Source organism: Mauremys mutica, chromosome 3, assembly GCF_020497125.1.
Source record: "Mauremys mutica isolate MM-2020 ecotype Southern chromosome 3, ASM2049712v1, whole genome shotgun sequence".
Classification (NCBI taxonomy): Eukaryota; Metazoa; Chordata; order Testudines; family Geoemydidae; genus Mauremys; species Mauremys mutica.
The window spans coordinates 183,186,133-183,210,753 of record NC_059074.1 but is presented as its reverse complement, the minus strand read 5'-3'; the positions used below and the strand labels follow the sequence as shown (position 1 = coordinate 183,210,753).

The 24,621-nt window shown below is 45.7% G+C and overlaps 1 protein-coding gene across 2 annotated transcripts in view; it reads left to right on the top strand.

The window, feature by feature from the left end:
• Positions 1-24,352, top strand: part of GTF2A1L (general transcription factor IIA subunit 1 like) — a 31,853-nt gene extending 7,501 nt beyond the window's left edge. The window contains exons 5-10 of one of the 2 annotated variants that reach the window (XM_045009449.1): positions 323-416; positions 4,194-4,792; positions 18,471-18,752; positions 20,789-20,878; positions 23,441-23,568; positions 24,081-24,352. In XM_045009449.1, the coding sequence (XP_044865384.1) occupies positions 323-416; positions 4,194-4,792; positions 18,471-18,752; positions 20,789-20,878; positions 23,441-23,548 (1,173 nt within the window). In that variant the 3' untranslated portion in view covers positions 23,549-23,568; positions 24,081-24,352. Of the gene's footprint in view, positions 1-322; positions 417-4,193; positions 4,793-18,470; positions 18,753-20,788; positions 20,879-23,440 lie in introns of both variants that reach the window. The other variant, XM_045009448.1, reaches the window with a different exon arrangement.
• The last annotated feature ends 269 nt before the right edge of the window (positions 24,353-24,621 follow it).

Sequence of the window (24,621 nt, the reverse complement as noted above, 5' to 3'; positions counted from 1 at the left end):
GGTGCAGAGTGAGGGGCTGCAAGGAGGAGTTTTCCCTAGAGAAGAAATAGGAGCTGGAAAGGGAAAGGGCACATTGGGCAGGGAGCATGTAAATGGGGAGGTACTCAAGACAAGTCTAATTTTCTTAAGCACTTCATTACAAAACACTGCTCACCTTGCTGTAGCTTAAGGGTCAAAACCATTTTTCAGTAGGGATGATCATGGGGAAAGACTGTAACTTAGATTTCTTGAGCTGCATTTTGCTAAGTATGACTGTTAGGGCCTCAAAGGATAGAGCACGAAACACAACTTAATTTCCCTAGTAAATCTGTTGTGTGTCTAGGATGCTTCACGAACCAGTGCAACTTTGACTCTCCCTTCGGGTATCGCTTATCCTATCCATGTACCTGCTGGAGTAACGCTACAGACTGCATCTGGTAAGATTAAGAAAAGCTGAACTCAGACACCAGTTAGAGTACATAGAGTTTGTTGACCTGAATTTATGGGCTAGTTTATTATGGCTCGCCAATGATCTGACCAGAAGATATTTAGGTTCTTGTCCCAATTAAGGCTACAGGGTAAGAGAATGCAGAGTTTGACATTGTGAGAGGACCCTCAGGTTGTGTGGCAAGGACACTTATACTGAGGACAATACCAAATTGTTAAGATCTTTATTAAAACGAATGAAAGAATAATAAACAATATAAAGCAGAGTCACAAAGAAGTAATACAGTTCTATGACCCCTGGTGGTAACATCTCTATTCTAAAAGACTACTTAAACTAGCATTCTTACATCCTTCCCTGAAGACCTGGTAGTGGGAGACAGAGGACCAGCCTTGTCTTTGGCATGACCGATGAATTTTGATGGTCCAGGCTTCCCAAGTTGGTAGGGATTAGGTTCAAGTGTTGAATAGCTAAGCTATATTGCAAAGTTGAGCTGATAGCTTGATAAAAGATAGGAAAGAGCGACCCTCCTACTTGGTGGTTTGCCCTCTTATAGGGTCCTGGCACTGCCTTAATCAAGGCCCAACCAAACCAAAATCTTATTTCCTCACCTAGATAAATCTTTGGGTACACTTACTCTATAGAGTATCATATTATGACATATATTAATATTGATTATGTCATCCCCGAAACCATTGCTCTTGGCCTAACTTATGACTTCTATGTTCTGCGGTGTAGCCTGCGGTTACTGGTCTGTTTCAGACTGGTGATAAACATATTCAGTTCCTTGTTCAGTTCCCCAAAGTCAAAAGGGGTAACCAGTAGGCCATTTATCTATGCCAAAGGTTACAAACACTCATATTGACTTGCCTATATCCTGTATGATTAGCTAGAGCCTGTAGGTTTCTTGCGTTACAGCCAACTATGATGAATAACTATTATAAATAATATAATATGGAATTCAGCATAAACAAAACCCAAGAAAATAATATAATCAATCAAACCAATGAAGAAAACACATTATGCAATATAGCAAGCTAGCAAACTGACCTCATGGGCTACAACTATGAACAGATCTCGAAAGATGATCACAAGTGCATGGGGTGTAAACTGGATGCCAAAGTAAAGTATTGGTGGATAAAACAAATTATCCTCCTGTCTTTCTCTTTCTGAACCTGTAGCTGCTTATAAAGTGACTGTTATTGACCAGTTACAGTGTCTGTTAAATCTGCAGCATGTAATAGTGCACCTCTGCAATGTTATTTAACATCATTCCCAGGTGACACCATTCTCTTTGTTACACTGCTCTTGCTGTAGGTTCTCCTGTGTCAGCCCAGATGTGGGCATGTCCTCCTCCTGACTGAAGGAGATAGTCTATCCAGTCTCCAATAGGTGCAGACAGATTCTGCCTTGTCAGGGTGGATTTTCCTTAACTGCTTGTTTTAATCAATTCCCTCCATCCCCAGTCCCCACCCTTTTCTTTCTGACAGGGTTACATAGTATAGCCTAGAAGGCTGTGTGGAGAAATTAGCCCTCTCCTTGAGCACTTGGAAGGAAAGGCAGCCCTCAGTGGTGTAACCATGGGTGTAGTTTGGGGGAAGGGGGTAGAAGAGGGGCATTGTCCCCCCCCCCAAACTGCAACTCTTGGGTAGGTGTGGAATTTGCCCCCCACCTCCACCCCATGCAGCCCCATGGGCCTGACTGGAGCTGTCTCCCCAAATATAAATCAAACCAAACCAATGGGTGTAACCACTTTTCTCTTAAACTGTTATTCAGAATAGAACAGCAATGTAAAATGACACCATCTTCCTCCATCAGATCTACCTATGTGTATTGAGTCCTATCTACTGACTTTAATGATACCCATACATTTTACCACTTCAGCCCTTTGGAAAACTTATTAATAGCCCACCAGTAAGGGAAAATATATTGGTAGTTCAGCCTCTAAGCCCAGGTGCTGAGATTTTTACCAGAGTACTCTCTCCAAACACTGCTGGAAGTGGTGGTGGTTCTGTCTCCTGCCTCAAGCTATGTCTAAATTTAAAACACTAGTGGCACAGCTGCACTGCTTTTGCACTTTAGCGTAGACACTACTTATGCTGATGGGAGGGCTTCTGCCCTCAGTGTAGTAATCCACCTCCCTGAGAGGCGGTAGCGAGGTTGATGAAAGAATTAGGCAGCACAGACAATGGTGAAGAGGTTTATTCAGGCACTGGGAAGACTGATAAACAGCTTTAAAAGTATGATGTTACAGTGACCAGTTATATACATTTTCTTATTAATCTATTTGCATTTATTTTGTACTTACAGAGACAAACATTGTTTCAGAGAGAGAGAGAGAGAACACTTAACATGATAATGACAGGAACAGAACATACGCATAGAAACCATTCTGATTACATTAATTATTTGTGACTATCCTTAAGGCAAAGGGGTGGGGGTAGGCGTGAGTATCCACAGATATCTGGAGAGCTGTGGAGGGTTTGTACTGTTTTCTTACTGAGAGGCTGAGTTACTGGGCAGTCATCTAACCATTGAAGTGATCAAGTGTTTACAGCTGCCATTGTCCGTGGGCCTCTGGTAGGCCTGCTTGTTAGTTATGTGGGTTTCTGTCTCAGCTGCTAACTGAATTTTTAACTCTTGTCTAACAACACAAACCTTGGTGCACATAACAAAGTTTATTCCGCACATGGATGGAAAAAATTAGAGGAAACATTGGCCCCTGCTTTTAGAATCATAGAATCTCAGGGTTGGAAGGGACCTCAGGAGGTCATCTAGTCCAACCCCCTGCTCAAAGCAGGACCAAACCCAACTAAGTCATCCCAGCCATGGCTTTGTCAAGCCTGACCTTAAAAACCTCTAAGGAAGGAGATTCCACCACCTCCCTAGGTAACCCATTCCAGTTCTTCACCACCCTACTAGTGAAAAAGTTTTTCCTAATATCCAACCTAAACCTCCCCCTCTGCAACTTGAGACCATTACTCCTTGTTCTGTCATCTTCTACCACTGAACAGTCTAGATCCATCCTCTTTGGAACCCCCTTTCAGGTAGTTGAAAGCAGCTATCAAATCCCCCCTCATTCTTCTCTTCTGCAGACTAAACAATCCCAGTTCCCTCAGCCCCCTAATCATTTTTGTTGCCCTCCGCTGGACTCTCTCCAATTTATCCACATCCTTCTTGTAGTGTGGGGCCCAAAACTGGACACAGTACTCCAAATGAGACCTCACCAGTGCTGAGTAGAGGGGAATGATCACATCCCTTGATCTGCTGGAAATGCCCCTACTTATACAACCCAAAATGCCATTAGCCTTCTTGGCAACAAGGGCACACTGTTGACTCATATTCAGCTTTTCGTCCACCGTAACCCCTAGGTCCTTTTCTGCAGAACTGCTGCCCAGCCATTCGGTCCCTAGTCTGTAGCAGTGCATGGGATTCTTCCGTCCTAAGTGCAGGACTCTGCTCTTGTCCTTGTTGAACCTCATCATATTTCTTTTGGCCCAATCCTCTAATTTGTCTAGGTCCCTCTGTATCCTAGCCCTTGTGCTGCTTCAAAATAGGAGTGTTGTATCTCCAACTCCAGAGCCTTTTGATGGTTGGTTTGTATGGTGATTTCATACTATTTTAAGGCCAATGTAGACAGTATAACTGAATGAAGTTGGGAGTAGGCAGTTCTGGCATCTGAATTCTAACACTGATAACAGTAAGTCAGCATCAGCTTAACTTCCAACAGGTAGCTTTAATAATCCACTGCTAATACTTCTCTCTATAGGGCACCTCTTTAAGGTAAATATGCCTGTTATGGTTACACAGGCCCCAGGAGGTACAAGTATTCTGCAGCATCCTATTCAGCAAATATTTCAGCAGCTTGGGCAGCCTTCAGTACTGCAGGCCAGTATTGCCACTGTTGCACAGGTGAATGCGTCTTCTGTTCAGGCAACTGCTGAAAGACTACAAACCCAGGAAGCCTCACTCCAGCAGCCCACCGTACTACAACAAAGGGGAGTGGAAGCAAAACACTCAGAAAACTCTGCAAATGCTACTCTATTACAGCAACCTACTAGGAGTCAGCAGCAAGTTACAACTAATACAATTTTGAATCATCAGGCAAACTCAACAGAAAAATTCCAATACACCAACCTTCAAACAGCTGTGTTTACTTCAAAGTCCTCTGAAATGGATTCTACCACTGAACCAATGGCAAGCGGTTCATTCAGCATAACTCGGAGTGTGCAAGACCAATTATCCACAGAGCTTCAAGATTCAGTGCAGCAACAGGTGTCTGATGATATCATTGAGATTATTCTGGGTAATGGCTTGGATGCTAGTACCCTTCTAAAAGAGCAGGACAGCATTTCTGTCACTGAAGAGGTAGGACCTTCATTGTTTAAAAATTTGTAATGAACTTTAACTTGGTGAAAATATCTGATGAAAGTAGATATTTATATAAAGAATCAGTATATTAAAGGGAAACTATAAAACAAATCTGTTTGTTACTAACAGCACCTCTACATTTTAAAAATGGAAAACTTCAAGAATTTAACTTATAAGTAAATTGCATACATTACACTTCACTTCGTTTGGACAACACGAATGGCCTATTCATTTTTACTTTCTGATTTTCATGAATTAACATTGTTGAAATATGTAGGTTAAATGGGAATGTTCATACCAATGACCTCTTTAAAAACTGCCATATCATTGTGACCTTGAAATCATAAGTCAGATCCAAACCATGGTGGGCAAATTGCCTTTTGAATACAATTTGGCTAGCAAATAAGGAGGAGTTCCTGTCAGACTATGTACTCACATTCAGAATCCACAAATTATACTGTGATATGAGTGAAAACTTAAAAGAAAAGTGTATTTCCCTCAATTAAAAACAATCATTCAACTAATGCTGTGCAAATAATTTGTATTAGATTGGTGATTTCATTAAAGAGCCTCTTTTATAATTTATGGAATGTCCACAAGCAGATTGTGGTTTTCTTGAATTTATTTGTTTGAACTGTCTAAATTGTGTACTCCATGAATTTATTACAAATATTTTAAATTCAAGCTGCTTAGCTGTGATTTTTGTCTTGTAAGCCATGTGGTGTTGGTTTTATTCCTTGATCAGATGAAGGCAGAGGCTTCTCAGGTTAGAATTGCATTTGGCAACAACTGTTGCCTGGAAAACCCCAATCACTAAAATAGTCAGAGTGCACAAATGTGGTCAAGGTAAATTCATGAACAAAGACTAATGGAACACATTCTGCATTATTCAGTCGGTTCTGTATGGAACCTGGTTTTGAAACAAACTGATATGGTCTGGAAGGTTTAGAAGAATGGTCAAAAAGAAGGATCCTAGGAGTACAGAATAATGCAATAATATTTCAGTGTGGTATCTTAGAAGTGTGTGGGTTTTTAATCTTTATTACAGTATTGAATTCTGTGGGACATCCTAAATGATTCTAGATGATTGAAGGCTCGGATCCCCCCTTATTAAGCTCTTAGAATCATTTAGTACTAATGATTATAAGACAGAGGGGGGCAAACTACAGCCCGTGGGCCACATCCGGCCTGCAGGACCCTTGCCTCTGGCCCCCGAGCTCCTGCCAGGGAGCGGGATCAGGACCAGTCACAGTTCCCCCCTGCTCCTGACCGAGCGGCACGGCTATAGCGCCACCAGACTTGGTGCTCCAGGGTGGCGTGGGCGGGGAGCAGGGGGAGTTCCGGGAGAGTTGCAGGGGAGCGGTCAAAGGGCCTGGGCCCTGCTGCTGGGGACAGGGGCAGAGCAAGCCAGGGCCCCCCTCCACTCCCAGCATGCTTGGCCCCTGTCCCCAGCAGCCAAGCCCAGGCAGGGAGTGAGCCCTGCCCAACTGCCAGGGAGAGCAGCCAAATGAGCAGGGGAAATGCACAGGGAAAGGACTGAGCCCCCGCTTTCCCTCACCCCACAGGTAAAGTGGGGCAGGGAGAGCAGGGAGGGTTGGATAGGGGATGGTAAGGAGGTGGGGATTAGGGGAGATTGGATTGGATAGGGGCAGGGATCCCGGGGGTGGTCAGGAGCTGGGGAGCAGGGGGGATTGGATAGGGGATGGTCATCCCAGGGTGATGGTCAGGGAGCAGAGAACAGGGGTGTTTGGATAGGATGCAGGAGTCCCGGGGGGCAGTCAGGGGTAGGAAGCGGGGGGGATTGGATGGGAGTGGGGATTCTGGGGGGCAGGGGCCAGGCCATACCTCGCTGTTTGGGGAGCCATAGCCTCCCCTACCTGGCCCTCCATACAATTTCTGTACCCAGTGTGGCCCTAGGGCCAAAAAGTTTGCCCACCCCTGTTATAAGACCTATGCAGCTGCATTTTCAAAAATGACTAATGTCTCAGTTTTTGGGTGACCAACTTGTCACTATTTAAGGGTCCTGATCTTTCAGAAAATGCAGGCTCCTATTAAGGTGTTTCATGTTAGGTTATGAAAATCACTAGTCACTTCTTAAAATCTTGGCCTTGGAATCCAGTTCTGGTCTCAATGAAGGCTTCATTATTGTAAGAGTCCACAACCTGTATGGACATAAGGCCCATTTGTAAGGTTATGATGACATAAGCAGACAACTCCAAGCTTTGGTTTCATGGCTCATGTCAGCAGAACCCTTCAATAAACAACCCATATAATTATTACACAAAAACCAAACTGTTATAAGAACATTATTAAGGGTCCAAAGCCAGAATGAAGGTGGTTCTTCAAGTGCTTGCTTATATTGATTCCAGTTAGGTGTGTGTGTGTGCCGCGTGCATGATCATCGAAGAATTTTTACCCTAGCAACACCTGGTGGGTCAGCTGTGGAGCCCCCTGCAGTGTCGCCTTAATGGCGCTGGATATACCCCAACCAACCCAGCGCCCCCTCAGTTCCTTCTTACCACCCATGACGGTCATTGGAACTGTGGAGTGTGGCATAGCTGTCCTCCACTATCCCTAGCTTTTGCTTCCTGGTTTTAGATAGATAGTTAGTATAGTGCAGTAGTTGTTATAGTGTTACGGTTGTAATTAGATTTAGTGGGTTGGAAAGGGTCCTCCTGCCTGCTGCCTGGGCTCATGCCCAAGGCTCCGGGTTTTAAACCATGTTCAGCCTGCTCAAAGCCTATGCCAACGGGAGACCCCCATGACTCTTGTTTGAAGTGTCTCGGGGAGTCTCACCAGGCTGACAAGTGTAGGATCTGTAAGGCGTTCAGACTTCGAACCAAAAGGGAGCGGGACTTTAGGCTCAAGCAGCTCCTTATGGAGGCAGCCCTTAGCCTGGATCCCCCATCGGCACGCCAAGTGCCCCGGCAGCAGCTTCAGGTACTGCACCATGGGTGGACTCGGATAGAGGCCCGTGGCACCAGACCTCTCCAGCACCATGTCCAGTGCAAGTGACTCGGCTCCATTTCCTGTCTCCAGGCCAGAAGAGACAGCGCAAGCTGGAGGTGACTGTCTCTCAGCAACAGGCGCCGGCACCTCCTTTGCCAACCTCGGAGTTGCGACTGAGGGTACAAGCGCTGATATCGGAATCGTTGACTCCGGCACCGAGGGAGGAGCCGTTGAGTCCGGCACACACTGGCTCCTCGACCCGGACCGTGGTTGAGCCCTGGCTTCTGTTGATGCCGGAGACATTTGCAACAGTGAGAGACCTCATCGTCCTCACAGAGCTGGCACCAGCGCAGACTATAGCACTGCCTCCGACTCGTGCAGTACAGTCTAGGGGTAAGCCAGCCCTAATACGTCTGCCATCTCGTAGCGTGGAAACACAGCACCGCTCCTAATCCTGGAGCAGGTCCCGCTCCCAACACCGTTCCCTCTCATGGCACTGGTCGTACTTGTGGCACCAATCCACCTCACGGCATGGTTCTGGACCGCGGTACTATTCGGACTCCTGGCACTGATCAGAGCACCAATCTTCTTCCTGGAGCTGATCCCGGCACCGCTCCCGCAGGCGTCGTCGTCACAATCCAGATCTGGATCCTGGTACCGGCTCGGTCATCGACGCTGATCTCGATCCCGGTACCGCTCCCCAGCACCTCGCTGGCACTGCTCTCCAGCGACCTGGTACTGGTCTGCACCACGCCCCGGAGAGTCGACACAGACATGCTCTGCACCACCTTGGCCCTCGCGCTCCGCCTCAAGGTCATCACAGTCCGAGGGCGCCTCATGCTCAGCCTACCCCACTCCAAGCCAGGGCAGGATAATGTGGGTCAGTGGCAAGACGAAGGCCAAGACCCTAATCAGGAGCCTGCACAATGGTCCTTCTGGACCCCGTGTGCGTACCACCAAGCCCAAGGGGTTCCATCAGGGGCCTCCCGCTCAGCCCGTTCAGAACCTCAGGTACCAGAAGCCACCATAAGTCATCCTCCTCTGGGGGGTATGGAAGCATCTGCACCCACCCCAGCACAGGCCCCAGACCCCAGTGTAGCAGATCCTGGCCAACAGGACCCCTCGCAACACAATCTGCCACAGGATCCCTTGGCCCCTGTGGCATCTTCCTCATTCTCTCCAAATGAGGCAGTGGCGGGGACAACAACCTCAGGTCCTCCTCCGATAGACCTTTGTGCCCACCAAGACCTTTTAGGTAGGGTGGCACATAATATGGACCTCCAAGCGGAGGAGGTAGTGGAGTTGGAGGACCCAGTGCTGGACATACTTTCAGCCCTTTAAGCCCTGTCCCGAGTAGCATTGCCCATCATCCGCACCATCCAGACCAACGCCAAGACAATCTGGCAGACCTCTGCCTCTATCCCACCGACGGCCAGAGGAGTGGAGAGGAAATACTTTGTCCCCTCCGAGGAGTACGAGTACCTTTATACTCACCCTCAGCCGTGTTCACTAATGGTGTCCTCAGTGTACGAAAGGGAACGGCATGGTCAACAAGCTCCAGTGCCCAAATCAGAAGACGCCAGGCATCTTGATTTGTTTGGGTGCAAGATTTATTCAGCAGTGGGGTCTTCAGCTCAGGGTCGCAAACCAACAAGCACTCCTGAGCCATTAAGACTATAATTCGTGGAGCTCCATGATGAAATTTAAGGAGTTAATTCCACCGGAGTCCAGGGATGAGTTTGGGGCCTTAGTGGAAGAGGGCAAAAAGGTGGCTAGGACCTCCTTACAGGCCTCCTTAAATGTGGCAGACTCTATGTCTAGTACCCTGGCATCAGGCATAGCCATGTGACACATTTCCTGGCTGCAGGTATCTGGCCTACTGCCAGAGCTACAACAGACCCTGCAGGACCTGCCATTTGATGAGCAGGGCCTGTTTTCAGACAAAACGAACTCTAGACTACAGAGCCTGAAAAATTCCAGTGCTATCATGTGCTCCCTGGGAATGCACGCCATGGTTACCCAGCGCAAGCCCTTTAAGCCACAGCCTCAAAGATGCTACCCCACCTCCTTGTCCAAGGCAGGACTTTTATAGAAGACGCGGACGAGGTGGGGTAGAAAGAAATCCACTGGCCTCCAACCTGGTCAGAACCAAGGCCCTCCCAAACCATTGATGGAACCCAGGCAAAACTTTTGAAGGTGCGCCCGAGGATGGCGTACCAATCACCATCCAGGATCCTTCCCCTCCATTTCAAGATCGTCTCTTCCATTTCCACCATGCGTGGTCCCATATAACTTCAGACCCCTGGGTTCTTTGCATGTGGAAAAGGGATATTCTCTCCAGTTTTCTTTCTCCCCTCCCTCCTATTCTCCCTCTCTGTCCCTCTTCAGGGACCCCTCTAAGGCGTTGCTCGTGATACAGGAGGTCCAAACGCTTCTGTCCATGGGAGCGATCGAGGAGGTTCCAAGGGAGCTAAGGGGCAGGGGTTTTTACTCCTGCTACTTCCTAATTCCCAAGGCCAAGGGTGGGCTTTGGCCCATTCTAGACCTGCACGGACTCAACAAATTCATGGTAAAATTGAGGTTCCGCATGGTTTCACTGGGGACCATTATTCCTTTCCTGGATCCTGGAGACTGGTACGCCACCCTCAACATGAAAGATGCGTACTTCCACATAGAGATTTACCCAGTGCACAGATGCTTCCTTCGCTTTGTGGTCAATCACAAACACTACCAATTTGCTGTCCTTCCCTTCGACCTGTGCACAGCTCCCAGGGTGTTCACCAAGTGTATGGCTGTTGTGGCAGCCTACCTTCATCGACAATGGATCCAAATGTTTCCATATCTCGGCAACTGGCTCATTCGGGGCAACACCGGGGACCAAGTACAATCCCACGTTCGACTCACCCTAAGCACGTTCCGCCATCTGGGCCTCCTGCTCAACAATGAAAAGTCGACTCTAGAACCAACCCAGGGCTTATTGTGGCAGTCTTAGACTCCAGACTCGCCCGAGCCCTCCTACCGGATGCACATTTTCAGTCAATGGCGAACATCATCCGCAGCCTTCAAAACTTCCCAACTTCCACGGTAAAGACATGCCTCAGCCTTCTGGGGCACATGGCTTTGTGCACTTATGTAACCAGGCATGCCAGACTTCGGCTTCGCCCGCTTCAGGCCTGGTTATTAACAGTATATCGACCAGGTTGAGACAGCCTGAGTATGGTGGTCACTGTCCCAGAATTGGTTTTGACCTCCCTCCGTTGGTGGTTGGACCCCACGTCAGTGTGTGAAGAGGTACCATTTTGTACCTAGTCACAGACTCATCATCTCTGGGATGGGGCACCCACCTCGGGGAACTCCAAATGCAGGGCCTTTGGACCACATCCGAACTAACTCTGCACATCAGCGTACGAGAGCTGGTGGCAGTACACCTAGCATGGCAGGCATTTCGTGGGCACCTACGTGGCCGTGGTGTGGCAGTCCTCACAGACAACACCACGGCCATGTTCTACATCAACAAGCAAGGGGGAGCCCGATCGTGCCCCCTTTGCCAGGAGGCCATTCCTCGTCTGTGGGAGTTGTGCACAGTCCACTTGATACATCTGGTGGCATCATTTCTCTTGCTGGCAGACCGCTTCAGCAGGTCCTTCCAGCCTCACGAGTGGTCAATTTGCTCAGATGTCATCCACTCCATCTTCCTGAGGTGGGGGTTTCCCCAGGTCAACCTATTCGCCTTGCGCAACAGTTGGAAGTGCCAAATGTTCTGTTCTCTCTATGGATGTTCTCCGGGTTCCCTACTGGACGCTTTCCTACTTCCGTGGAAAGACCAGCTGTTCTACGCCTTCCCTCCATTCCCGCTAGTCCACAGGGTCCTGCTCAAGTTACGCAGGGACAAGGCACGTATGATTCTGGTCGCCCCAGCATGGCCCGGGCAGCACTGGTATACTATGCTCCTGAAGTTATCAATAGAGCCTCTGATCACACTCCCGCTGTGGCCGAACCTGATCTCGCAAGACCACGGGTGCCTCTGTCATTCCGAACTGCAATCGCTCCACCTTACAGTGTGAATGCTGCATGGCTAACTCGGTCAGAGTTACTCTGCTCACAATTGATGCAGCAGGTTCTGTTAGGCAGCAGGAAACCCTCCACTTGGGTACCTGGCTAAATGGAGACGATTCTCCTGTTGGTGCGAGCAGCGCGCCATGCCCCCTTTGCAGGCATCAATACCTCTCATGCTAAACTATCTCCTATCTCTAAAGCAGCAGAGCCTGGTGATATCATCTGTCAGGGTGCATCTGGCAGCCATCTCAGCTTTCCATCCAGGAGAATATGCTTCCTCTGTATTCTCCAATCCGATGGTCATTAGATTGGAGGGTTTAGATTGCCTCTACCCAAAAGTGCGACAACCAGTTCTGGTGTGGGACGTTAACCTGGTCCTTTCCAGGCTCAAGGGGCCCCCATTTGAGCCAATGGCCCACCTGTTCACTTCTCTACCTATCTTGGAAGACAGCCTTCCTTGTAGCCATCACTTCAGCGAGACACGTATCTGAGATCAGAGCCCTCACGTCAGAGCCGCCATATACAGTTTTCCACAAAGACAAGGTGCAGCTTCGCCCCCACCCTGCCTCTCTCCCCAAGATGGTATCAGCTTTTCATGTGAACCAGGACATTTTCCTCCCGGTCTCTTATCCGAAGCCGCACGCTATGTGGCAGGATCAATGTATGCACTCCCTTGACAGTCGTAGGGCTCTCGCCTTCTATATTGAGCATACAAAGCCATTCAGGAAAACAACCTAACTTTTCGTTGTAGTGGCTGACCGGATGAAAGGCCTACCGGTCTCCTTGCAACACATCTCCTCATGGATCACGGCCTGTATCCGTGCTTGCTACGACTTGGCCGGTGTCCCGACCCCTTGCCTCACCGCCCACTCCACGAGCAGTACCGGGTTTACAATGGCTCTGGTGGCGCCAGGCCCACACTTGGAAGGGGCCCACAAAGGGTTAATCCAGCCAGGGCCACAGCCCAGCAATGTGAAGAGTCAGCAACTTCCCAGCAGCCTGGGGAGCACAGTGCGCAGGTGCAGCACCGACTGGCTGTTGCAGGGTGTGCTGGGAGTTGTAGTTTGCATGCCGCTGTGTTCCGCAGGGGCCCTGGGACCTGCGCTGCCGGCTGCACTACTAGTCCCAGAATGCCCCACGCCATGCTACCAGCCACCCCAGCTGAAGTTGTCTGAGCGGGCCAAAAAGAAATCCCAAGCCAGGAAATGGTCTGGTGCAGGGCGAGGGTACCTGGTGCTAATCCCACTGTGCTCCCCCTCCCCTCAAGTCTCCCCCATTCTCCTGGGGCAGTGGGGAGCTGGGGGCAGCCCCCCAGCGACTGTGATGCCTGGGGCTCCTGGGCACTGTCTTGACCCTGCACTTCAGAGTGGGGGGGGCAGTGGGAGCGGGGGGGGCAGTGACAGCGGGACTTGTCAATGCTGGCTGCCGCACCCCCTGCCAGTGGCAATGCCCAGAAACTGCCTCCCTGCACTCCGGGGAGGGGAGGGGGCACAGCCCAGTTTTGGGGGAAAGGGGCATTTGTGGGGCAAGTCCAGGTGTGATGGAGGAGCTGGCGGTGACTCCATGTGGGGGGTGTAGGAGAAGCAGGGTGTTAAGGTGGGGGTTGGTGTGGCAGGGGGCAGAGGGAGGGGAGAGTCTGGGTTGAAGGTGGGGGTCGGCAGAGAGAGAGAGAGTGAGTGTGAGTGTGTGTGTGTGTGTGTGTGTGTGTGTAGAAGGGGGGTAGTAGAAGAGAGGGAGGTGGCAGCCCTTGGGTGAAAGTGTGTAGGGAGTGGGCAGTAGCAGGGAGATTGTCTTTGTTAGGGGGTTCATTGTGTGGGATGGGGACAGTAGGAGGGATGGGGGGAGAGCCCAGGTGTGAAGATTGGGGTAGGAACTTGAGGCTGGATTGTGGTAGCCTTTGTGGCAAAGTGGTATGTGTTTCAGTGGCCCTTTCGCCCTGCAAAAGATGGGCACCAGCAATTTTCCTCCCCACACCCTGCCCCAAAGTTTTGTAAACATTATTGTACCAAAGTAGAAAATGCAGCTTTCAAAAAAATGTATTTAGGAAACATAACTTTGGGTGGAGGAGGTGGTGGTGGGGAGATGCAGGTGCGACACCACTGACTGCTGCATCCGGGCTTAATATGGCTCATAAGTGTGCTAATTAAGCACTTGTGTTCAGGGCCCTAAGCAGGCCCTGAGAGTTTAAAGAAAAAAAGACAAAACTAACAAACAGCCCCCCTCCCACGCAAACCAAATTCAGTGGTGTTCTGAGTACGTTGATGTTAGCCCAGTTTGTTCTCTATGGGCTGAGTGGAGGTGTCAGTTTGGCTTCAAATATCTTATTTTATTTTTGAATAAATGTTTTCATTCCCATCCTGGCAATACCACATTTATTATGGCATCAGTGGTGCTGTCACGCTAGGACCATATCTGGAAGGGGCTCATCACAACCACATGGGGGCCCACCAATATGTTTGCCGCCAGGCCCACAAAAAGTTAATCCGGCCCTGTCCACGAGGGCTCAAGCCTCATCGGCTGCTTTCCTGGCCCAGGTTCCAATACAGGAGATCTGTAGAGCTGCCATTTGGTCATCGGTACATACCTTTGCCGCTCACTACGCATTAGTTCAGCAGTCTAGAGACGATGCCGCATTTGAGTCAGCGGTTCTGCACTCAGCGATGTCTCACTCTGACCCCACCGCCTAGGTAAGGCTTGGGAGTCACCTAATTGGAATGGATATGAGCAAGCACTGGAAGAAGAAAAGACGGTTACTCACCTTTGTAACTGTTGTTCTTCAAGATGTGTTGCTCATATCCATTCCAAACCCACCCTCCTTCCCCTCTGTTGGAGTAGCCGGCAAGAAGGAACTGAGGGGGCACTAGGTCGGCTGGGTTATATAGCCAGCGCCATTAAGGCACCACTCCAGGGGGCTCCACAGCTGACTCACCAGGTGTTGCTAGGGTAAACATTCTCCGATTGTGCACGCGGCGCACGCACACCTGATTGGAATGGATATGAGCAACACATCTCGAACAACAGTTACAAAGGTGAGTAACCATCTTTTGTGTATTCAAACCCTTTGTGCATATGCATTATGAGTGTATGTGACCATGTAATTAAAGACTACTTTTTCTAGAGGACCCCTGCCTTATTCAGGGCACAGGATGGACAGTACTCCCTGAGTGAGTAGTTGTACAATATTTTGTTTGTGCTCAGGTCACATTTTCAAGCTTTTCTCCACATCCATGAGTGATAAAAACATGGACGTTTTGTTTTGCTTTTCAAGTGAAAAGTGAAATTCTCATGTATTGTGTAAAAAACCCACTTTTTAAGTAAAACACCAAATTTTGTGAGATTCATGCTAAGATTGCAAGAGAGAGCAAACCTGACTCCTGGGCTTTTGTTATGGTAGACTTTTTCAATACATATGTTTTATAGATTGAATGACTATGCAGACTATATTAAATGCCCCTTTCTACTGTTAAGATGTGGGAACTACTGAGTTGCATATATGACTTTTAGTTGTTCTGTCTCAGTGCTTTGAGGTCCTGATCCAAAACCCATTGAAGTCAATAGCAGCCTTTCCAGTGACTTAACTGGCATTAGATCAAGCCCTCATTCAATTGCAGTCAGTTTCTACCTACCACTGTAGAATTTGGCCCACTGTGGTATAAACTGAGGACAGGAATGATTTAGTTGGGGTTAGTCCTGTTTCGAGCAGGGGGTTGGACTAGATGACCTCCTGAGGTCTCTTCTAACCCTCATCTTCTATGATTCTATGACTTGTCTACACTTACAGTGCTGCAGCTGCACCACTATAGCACTTTAGTGAAGATGCTGCTATGCTGACAGGAGACCTTCCCCTATCGGCATAGTCAATCCACCTCCCTGAAAGGCAGTAGCTCTGTTTACACTGTGGGGTAGGTCAGTAATAACTGCGTCACTCAGAGGTATGGATTTTTCACCTACCTGAGCAATGTAGTTATATTGACATAAGTTGGTAGTGTAGACCATTGGTTCTCAACCAGAGGTCCATGTACCTCTGGGGGTATGTAGAAGTCTTCCAGGGGATACATTAGCTCCTCTAAATATTTGCCTAGTTTTACAACAGGCTATATAAAAAGCACTAGCGAAATCAGTACAAACTAAAATTTCATACAGATGATGACTTGTTTATACTGCTCTATATACTATACACTGAAATGGAAGTACAATATTTATATTCTAATTGATTTATTTTATAATTATATGGTAAAAATGAGAAAGTAAGCAATTTTTCAGTAATAGTGAACTGTTAAACTTTTTTGTATTTTTACGTCTGATTTTGTAAGCAAGTAGTTTTTAAGTGAGGTGAAACTTGTGGGTACACAAGACAAATCAGACTCCTGAAAGGGGTACAATAGTCTGGAAAGCTTGAGAGGCACAGGTATAGACCAAACCTAAGGCCACGTCTACACTATAGACCTATATTGATATATATCCACACCGCTGAGTGACCCAGTTATACTGACCTCTAACCCTCTGTGTAGAAAGAACTATATCGAGGGGAGAAGCTACTGCCTCTCAGGGAGGTGGGTTAACTATGCTGATTGGAGAAGCTCTCGTGTTGGCATAGTAGCATCTTTACTAACGCATTACAGCAATGCAGCTGTGGCACTGTAGCTCTGTATGTGAAGACAAGCTCTAAGGTATTTGTTCCTGAAAGTCATCAATGTTTTTTGATGCAATGGATGCTTTGGTATCAAGGAATTGCCTATACATAGATACATATCTGTTGTCGCTAGATGGTATTTCCTAATGGAAAACTTGTCTGTCAGAAAATTCTCAGTTACACCTCTACCCCGATATAACGTGGTCCTCGGGAGACCAAAAAATCTCACCGAGTTATAGGTGAGACCGCGTTATATCAAACTTGCTTTGCCCCCACCCCCGGTTCCTTGTTCCCTCACCGCCCCCTCCAGAGACCCCCATCCCTAATCACCCTCAGGACCCCACCCCTTACCCAACCCCCCTGTCCCCTGACTGCTTTGACCCCTATTCATACACACCCCGCCTTCTGACAGGCACTCACCGGCGGGAAGTGGAGCAACCTGGCCCCAGTCCGCTTCACTCCACCAGCTCCCAGCCGCGGCGCTCCGCTTCCCGCCATCAGTGAGTGCGGGGAGGTTGGGGAAAGGATGGCTGCCCACACTCATCTGTGGGGGGAAGCGGAGTGACGTGGCCCCAGCCCACTCCGTTTTCCTTGCCCCGGCCCCAGCTGTGTTGCTGGGGGGCAGCTGGGGAAAGGTCCTGCACTCACCTGCGGCGGGAAGTGGAGCGCCACGGCTGGGAGCTGGCTGGGGCTGGGCTGCTCCGCTTCCCGCCGCCGGTGAGTGCGGGGAGGTTGGGGAAGGGACGCCCTCCACACTCACTGGCAGTGGGAAGCAGAGTGACGCGGCCCTAGCCTGCTCCACTCTGCCACCTCCCAGCTGCGGCGCTCCGCTTCCTGCCGCAGGTGAGTGCGAGTAGGTTGGGGAAAGGATGCCGCCCATACTCACCTGCAGCAGGAAGCGGAGTGCTGCGGCTGGGGAGCTGGCGGAGTGGAGAGGACTGGGGCTGGGCTGCTCCACTTCCGCCGCTGCTGGTGAGTGCCGGAAGGATCCCTTCCGCGAAGCCCCCTCCCCCGAGCCCCTCGGTTGGGGCTGGGGCGAGGGAAGCAGAGTGGGCTGCTCCTGGCCTCCCGCTAATCCCCTGGGCCACTCTGGGACTGCAGGCCCCCCAAAAGTGCCCTCCCACAGCTCCTGCCCCCAGACCCTGGGGGGGAGAGCCCCTGACCACCCCAGAGACCCTCTGTCCCTTATCAACCCCCCCGGCCTGGCCGGGCACCCTTAACACGCTGCTCAGAGCAGCGTGTCAGAGCTTTACCGCATTGTATGTGAACCCGTGTTATATCGCGTTATATCGAGGTAGAGGTGTAGTTGAAATTGAAATGTTCCACAGAGCGTTTTGTTTTTAACAAAACTTTATTTAGAAAAAAACTGAAACAAAGCATTTTGATGTTTTTATTTCAAAATGACTTTCATTAACAAAACTTTAAAAAAATTTATGATATTAAAATATAGTAAACCCTAATTTTAAAATAATATAAAATATGAAAAAATCAAATCAAAACAATGAGATTTTAACTAAATGAAACATTTCTGTTTACCTGACCAGATTATTTTTGGAAATTACATTTTGCAAGAGGTTTTTTTTGAATTTTTGGCATCGTTACTTTTTATTCTGAATCAGAATTATTTTTTTCCAAATATCAGAATTTCCCTTGGATCAGAAATTCTGATTTTTTTGAACAGTTCTAATATCGATTTTTTTTAATGGGAAATTTGCTTCGAATATTAAAGACTATATTAAAAACCATGTCTGGAAAAATGGATTTTCATATTATTGAACAAGTATTTGGAATGGGGTTCATTTCAGGAAAATGTATATATGACCAGATTTTCATAAGTGCTCAGCACTCATAATTGGAGCTCGACTTTTAAAAAAAGAGCTCTACTCCCATTTAAACACCTAAATAAGGTGACAAGTTTTTCAAACTTTTAGTACCCAACAGATTTGGTAGAGAAGAATGGAAGCTTTTGGGTGTTAAGTTCTTGTGAAAAATCAGACTTCTTGTCAAGCTCTCATTGAACCTTCTTATTCCTGTCAGATGGAACCTACTGTACTGATGGAATCTGACATACGGACAGAAAAGGATATCTGCAGTGACATTGAAGGGATCATTCAGCTAGATGGAATTGATGATGTTTTTCCTAAGGAGGAAATAGAAAGTACAAGAGATGTGGAAGAAAATGAATTTATTGGTATTATTGATGCAGAGGATCTGAAAGTGTTGGAGGAGGAGGAAGATGAAGAAGGTGACAGTATTTCAAATGCTGAATCCAGCGGGAGCAGTGATACCGAAGAGCCCCAAATAGACATAATTGAGGAGGTAATTACTCTGACTTGCTTTAAAATGTTTAAACTAATGTGCCTATCTGCATGTCTGGTTGCTTAGATCCAGAATATCCACTAGTAGATTGAGGCAGAATTCATGGTTAAGATGTGTTTTCAGAGCAGAATGTAATAGCTATGGGGTGGTTTGAGAGCTTCTTGGGCAGACCATAAAAATAGGAGGAGTTGCTGTGATATCTGTTGCTTATTGGATGAATTAACATGCTTTTAATTACAAAACTTGAGGCTAGGAGTGAAATTCTGGCCTCACTGAAATCAAAGGGACTCTTGCTATTCGTTTAAGGAGGGTCAGGATTTCATCCTGGGCCTCTATCCTGGGAAGCAGTGACTCTGGGAAAACATTTTGGGGTCATGGTGGATGATCATCTGAACATAAGTTCCCAGTGCAACGCTGTGGCCAAAAGGGCTAACTAATGTGGTCCTTGGATGTATAAATGGGAGAATATGGAATTGGAATGGGAATGGGAACTGGGATTGTTTAGTCTGCAGAAGAGAAGAATGAGGGGGGATTTGATAGCTGCTTTCAACTACCTGAAAGGGGGTTCCAAAGAGGATGGATCTAGACTGTTCTCAGTGGTAGAAGATGACAGAACAAGGAGTAATGGTCTCAAGTTGCAGAGGGGGAGGTTTAGGTTGGATATTAGGAAAAACTTTTTCACTAGTAGGGTGGTGAAGAACTGGAATGGGTTACCTAGGGAGGTAGTGGAATCTCCTTCCTTAGAGGTTTTTAAGGTCAGGCTTGACAAAGCCCTGGCTGGGATGATTTAGTTGGGTTTGGTCCTGCTTTGAGCAGGGGGTTGGACTAGATGACCTCCTGAGGTCCCTTCCAACCCTGAGATTCTATGATTCTATGATTCTATGAATATAGAGTTTTGGCACTAGTACGGCTGCTACGCTACTCTGATATCCATAATTAAAGTAGTATATTGATAAATTGGAGGGGTTTCAGCTAAGAGCCTCAAGAATTATTAGAGAATTGGAAAACATATCTTTATAGTAATAGATTCCTGGAGCTCAATCTGTTTAGCTTAACCAAGAAAAGTTTTAGGGATGACTTGATCAGTCTGTAAGTACTTATGTGGGAAACAAAATTTGATAATAGCCTTTCGGTTTAGTAGATGAGGCTATAACAAGATCCAGTGGCTGGAGATTAAATCTAGACAAATTCAGACTGGAAATAATAGTGAGGGTAATTAATCAGTGGAATAATTTAACAAGGGCTGTGGTGGATTTTCCATCACAAAATCTTTAAATCAAGACTGGATTTTTTTTTTTAAAAGATATACTCAAATTCAAATAGGAATTAATTCAGCACCATTCTATGGCCTGCGTTACACAGGATGTTGCACTAGATCAGGGGTTCTCAAACTTGGGGTCGGGACCCCTGAGGGGGTTATGAAGTTATTACATGGGGTGTCACAATCTGTCAGCCTCCACCTCAAACCACACTTTGCCTCCAACATTTATAATGGTGTTAAATATATTAAAAAGTGTTTTTAATTTATAACGGAGGTTGCACTCAGAGGCTTGCTGTGTGAAAGGGGTCACCAGTACAAAAGTTAGAGAAGCACTGCACTAAATGATCACAATGGTCTCTTCTGGCCTTAGAATCTATGAATCCTAGGTTTCCATTGCTTCTAAAACACTAAACAAGATTGGAAGGGGAATCAGGCAGTGCATGCTACAGGTTGTCTGTTTCCCAGGAGACCAAGGACAGCTGAGGAACACTTAGTCATAGAACAATTACATGTATTATATGATTTTTCTCCTTGAATCACCTTTCAGAGAGTCTTGCCTCATGACATATGGAAGTTGGTTTAGCATTCCAATTTCTGGGAGAGAAAGTGGAGTTAACTTTGTCAGCCTTGAGTGCTACTTGTAATTATAAATCTTAGTAATTTTTTTGGAGGGGGGAATATCAGTGTGAAAAAATGTCTTGTGTTTCATCAAGTATATTAGACTTTTTTAAAAGACAGTAAATAATGGTGTTTAAATGTGACCTTTATTCTCCAGGATCCTTTAAATTCCGGTGATGATGTCAGTGAGCAGGACACACCAGACTTGTTTGACACAGATAACGTTATAGTTTGTCAGTATGACAAGGTACAGTGTATAACCCTGTTCCTTTAAACAGTAATTTTAGCCCATCCATTTCTGGTAAGAATTATTTTTGGGGATGCGTGTGTGTGGAGAATGTCAATTGTTTCATCAGTATTTTAAATAATTTAATCATCTGTTGGTTGAAATGCACATAAAAAACAAAAGAATGTAAACTTATTTGCACTATTGTATGAAAATTCATCTACAGTTTTCCTGTAAAAGGAGAAACTTCTTACAAGGGCTGTCAAAGGAGAAGGATTTCAAATCTAACATCATAAAGTGCAAAATAACGTGTGTGTGTTGCCTTCCTGCTCTCTGTTCCTATTTTGTTTCCTGGTTCCTGCTGCCTGAACTCAGTGCTGCTGTTCCTATTTAAGGGTGCGCACGTGTAGTGCTGAGGGTGTGCAGCTATTCAGGGAAGGCTGCTACAGACCTGCTGTTTGGACTGTTATGGTTTTTGTTGAGATTGTTGCTGACCTAGCTCGTTCTTGGTTATTACAATTTTCATTGACAATTTACCGGTATGTTCTGCTTTGTGGTGTGGTGGTGGTTTTGCGTTTGTTTTTTGTGGTTTGGGATTGCTGTTCTGCAGTGCATCAGAGTGTAATGGGTCCCAGTCCTGCAGGCACATGCACATCCTTAAATTCAGTGAGATGAATAATTGCAGTGGCTTCAATAAAACTACTCATGAGTAAAGTTAAATATGGATTGAGTGAGCAGTAAGAAGGGAAGAGTATGCATCCTTATCTGGTAGTAAAATACTCCTAAAAGGGTTTTAAAAATATTTACCACAAATTCATCTTTTCAAATAAACAAAGCAAATAAGCAAAGTTCTTAATGAAGACAAATGGCCTGTCCTGTGTTACTGTTCACAGTAAAGTTCTTTCTGAGCTAGTTTAGAGGTCAAACAAACCCTTTAGAATTCAGGTGGCTGCTTTTTTGCTTTTGTGTACCTGGAACTCAAACTGGAAAACCAAACTTTGTTAGAATTACATCTTATCTTGAAATAATGGAAAGTTTCAGCTTCAACAAATTTTATTTTTGTCAAATATGTGGCTTTTGGAAATAGGGGCCTACGTTTTCCAAAGTGATTACTGATTTTAGGTGCCAAACTTGAAATGCCTTAAAGGAATCTGAGATTTAGAAAGTGATGAGCACTTGATCTCAGAAAATCGGGCCATTTAAGGTGTGCCAAGTTGGGCACCAAAATCACTAGTCACTTTTGAAAAATTTAGGTGGTCAGTTGTATAGACAGCTCATCTGAATCCGAACTACATTATTTGTATTGCAATACTATATTTCTCCCTATGATACTTAATACTATAAGTGCTGGAATTTTAAAATGTTCCTCTCTAAAATTAAGATTTTGTATGGATGAATAGAAAATTTGGTCTGAAATATATTTATATCAATGTGGAACTTGAAACCAGAGCTGCCGCGAAGGGATTTCATAACAGATGTGATTAGAATTTGAGAGCTATGGATTGGCATGAAAGTCTGAGTCTTTCTCCCCCCCCCCTTTTTTTTTTCTTTTTGTTTAATGCTATGAAATAATATGTTGGCTAGCTGGTATATTGGTTACTTTTCCTAGACAGACCAGTTTTACTGAAAAAATTTCTAATGGAGGGAGGAGTGATTGAAACCACGGTCTCTTTGGCCAAGAGGCAGAATATAATTATCTTGTAATTCTGTTCCTAATTATCTTTAGGGCTATTAAACATAGTGGGAGGATAGAAGTGGGATGACTGTCATTCTAACATGTTTTAGCTCTTTGGGAAAAAAAAAACAAAAAAAAACTTCTATCACAAATATCATAACCAGAAAATCAGGAGGCATTCTTTTTGTTTCCTAGTCTTGAAAATCAAATCAAGTTGAGAATCTGAGGAATCTGTAAAACCATTTAATTCCATGCCTTTCAAGATGAACTACAAAGATTTTTTGTTTCAGAGTAGCAGCCATGTTAGTCTGTAGCCGCAAAAAGAACAGGAGTACTTGCGGCACCTTAGAGACTAACAAATTTATTTGAGCATAAGCTTTCGTGGGCTACAGGATGTGTCCGATGAAGTGGGCTGTAGCCCACGAAAGCTTATGCTCAAAAAGATTTTTGTGTTGCACAGAACTTTTTTTATAGGTCCCATATTTTTACACCTACACGTATTTTAATACATTCATACCTGCTTTCTGTGGAACATTGTGCTTTTTAGCCATATTTTTGGTTGCTGTATTATTTTGTCCTTCTCCTACTATCCTACCATGTCCAGAACTGCATGCAAAATACAAAAATGCAATACACAGACATGGGTAGCTGCGCCCACAAGTCATGCAATCAAGGTGTCGATATTTGAAAATGTATCTCTCAATCTATTCTCTGGCATGTCAGACTTTCACAGTACTCCATATCTGAGCTCTGTTCAGAGAAGCAGTTTTTTATGTATTTAGTGCTAACAAAGTCCTTCAGCCCTACCCCCCTATCAGCTTTGTTTAATTCTCAGAAACCAGTCAGTTTCTGAAGATGTCCTAGTAACACACTTTTGGAGGCACTGATTTTAATTTTTTTTTAATCAGATTCATCGAAGTAAGAACAAATGGAAGTTCTATTTGAAAGATGGAGTAATGTGCTTCGGGGGTAAAGATTATGTGTTCGCAAAAGCCATTGGAGATGCAGAGTGGTAAATCCTCACTGGATAAGTGAGGTATAATTTATTTTATTACAAAATGTTATATAACCTTCAGTGAAGAGCTTCTGAACTTGCTATGTTTTGCAATTTAAAAAATGAAAATGAAACTGCATTTGTTGAATAAAATATATGAAATTGAAAATTAGTTTTGTTTGTAATAAATGAAAATTAAGACTGTTTTATGTTCACTGTTCTTCTGTTTGTTTTCTGATTTATATTGTTACCTTTTTACTAAAAAGTATAATCAGAATGAATAGCTTTAATTAACAACTAGTGTGTTTGATCTGTAAATGGAATAACAAGTAGCTACATTTATGTAACTTCAACTCCTTTTTTCTTGATAAGTTAAAATGCAATGATTTTTACAGTGTTAGACAACATAATTCTTAGTGATTTATGTTAAAAGAAATAAGATTTTGAATTCACTGTAATATCTGTGAATGTTTATTTTGTTAAAAGATGCTGATGTGTTTTAGCTATACCTTTCTCTCCCCCCCCCCCCTTTGCATATGATCCTTCTGGTGAAGTGTATCTCGTCTGCCTTTATTCTGAAGCTATCAGTGCAACTCAGAATATATGGATAGAGGACCCTTGAGTTAACAAGACTTCAGCATTGTTATCAGTTGTTGCATTTTCTTCAAATATGATATGTACCGAGGAGCAATAAATAGTCTCATTTAAAAAAAAGTACCTTATTTGTCATAGTGTGTACTAAACCATTTAACTTTGCTTCTGTACACACTCATTACATTCTGAATACACTAATAAACTCTGAGTGATATAAATTGACTGTGCCTAATAAAAAAGATACAATATCATCTCATACAGATTTCTAGTCATGAATTGTTCTTTTGGTGCTTCTTAAAAGTAAATAATGCTTTAATGGGAAACATATGCATGCCAAAAGGGAGTGGGGAGCTGGATGCACCAGCTCGGGAAGGTGAAATCATAGACTTGACAAGGGCCCAGTTGCATTGCTCAAAGCTTTTTCCTTTTTCACCTAGAAACAATGATTGAAAACCAATTTGCTACCCCTCTGGGTCTTGTATAGCCCTCCGCAGCTGAGGC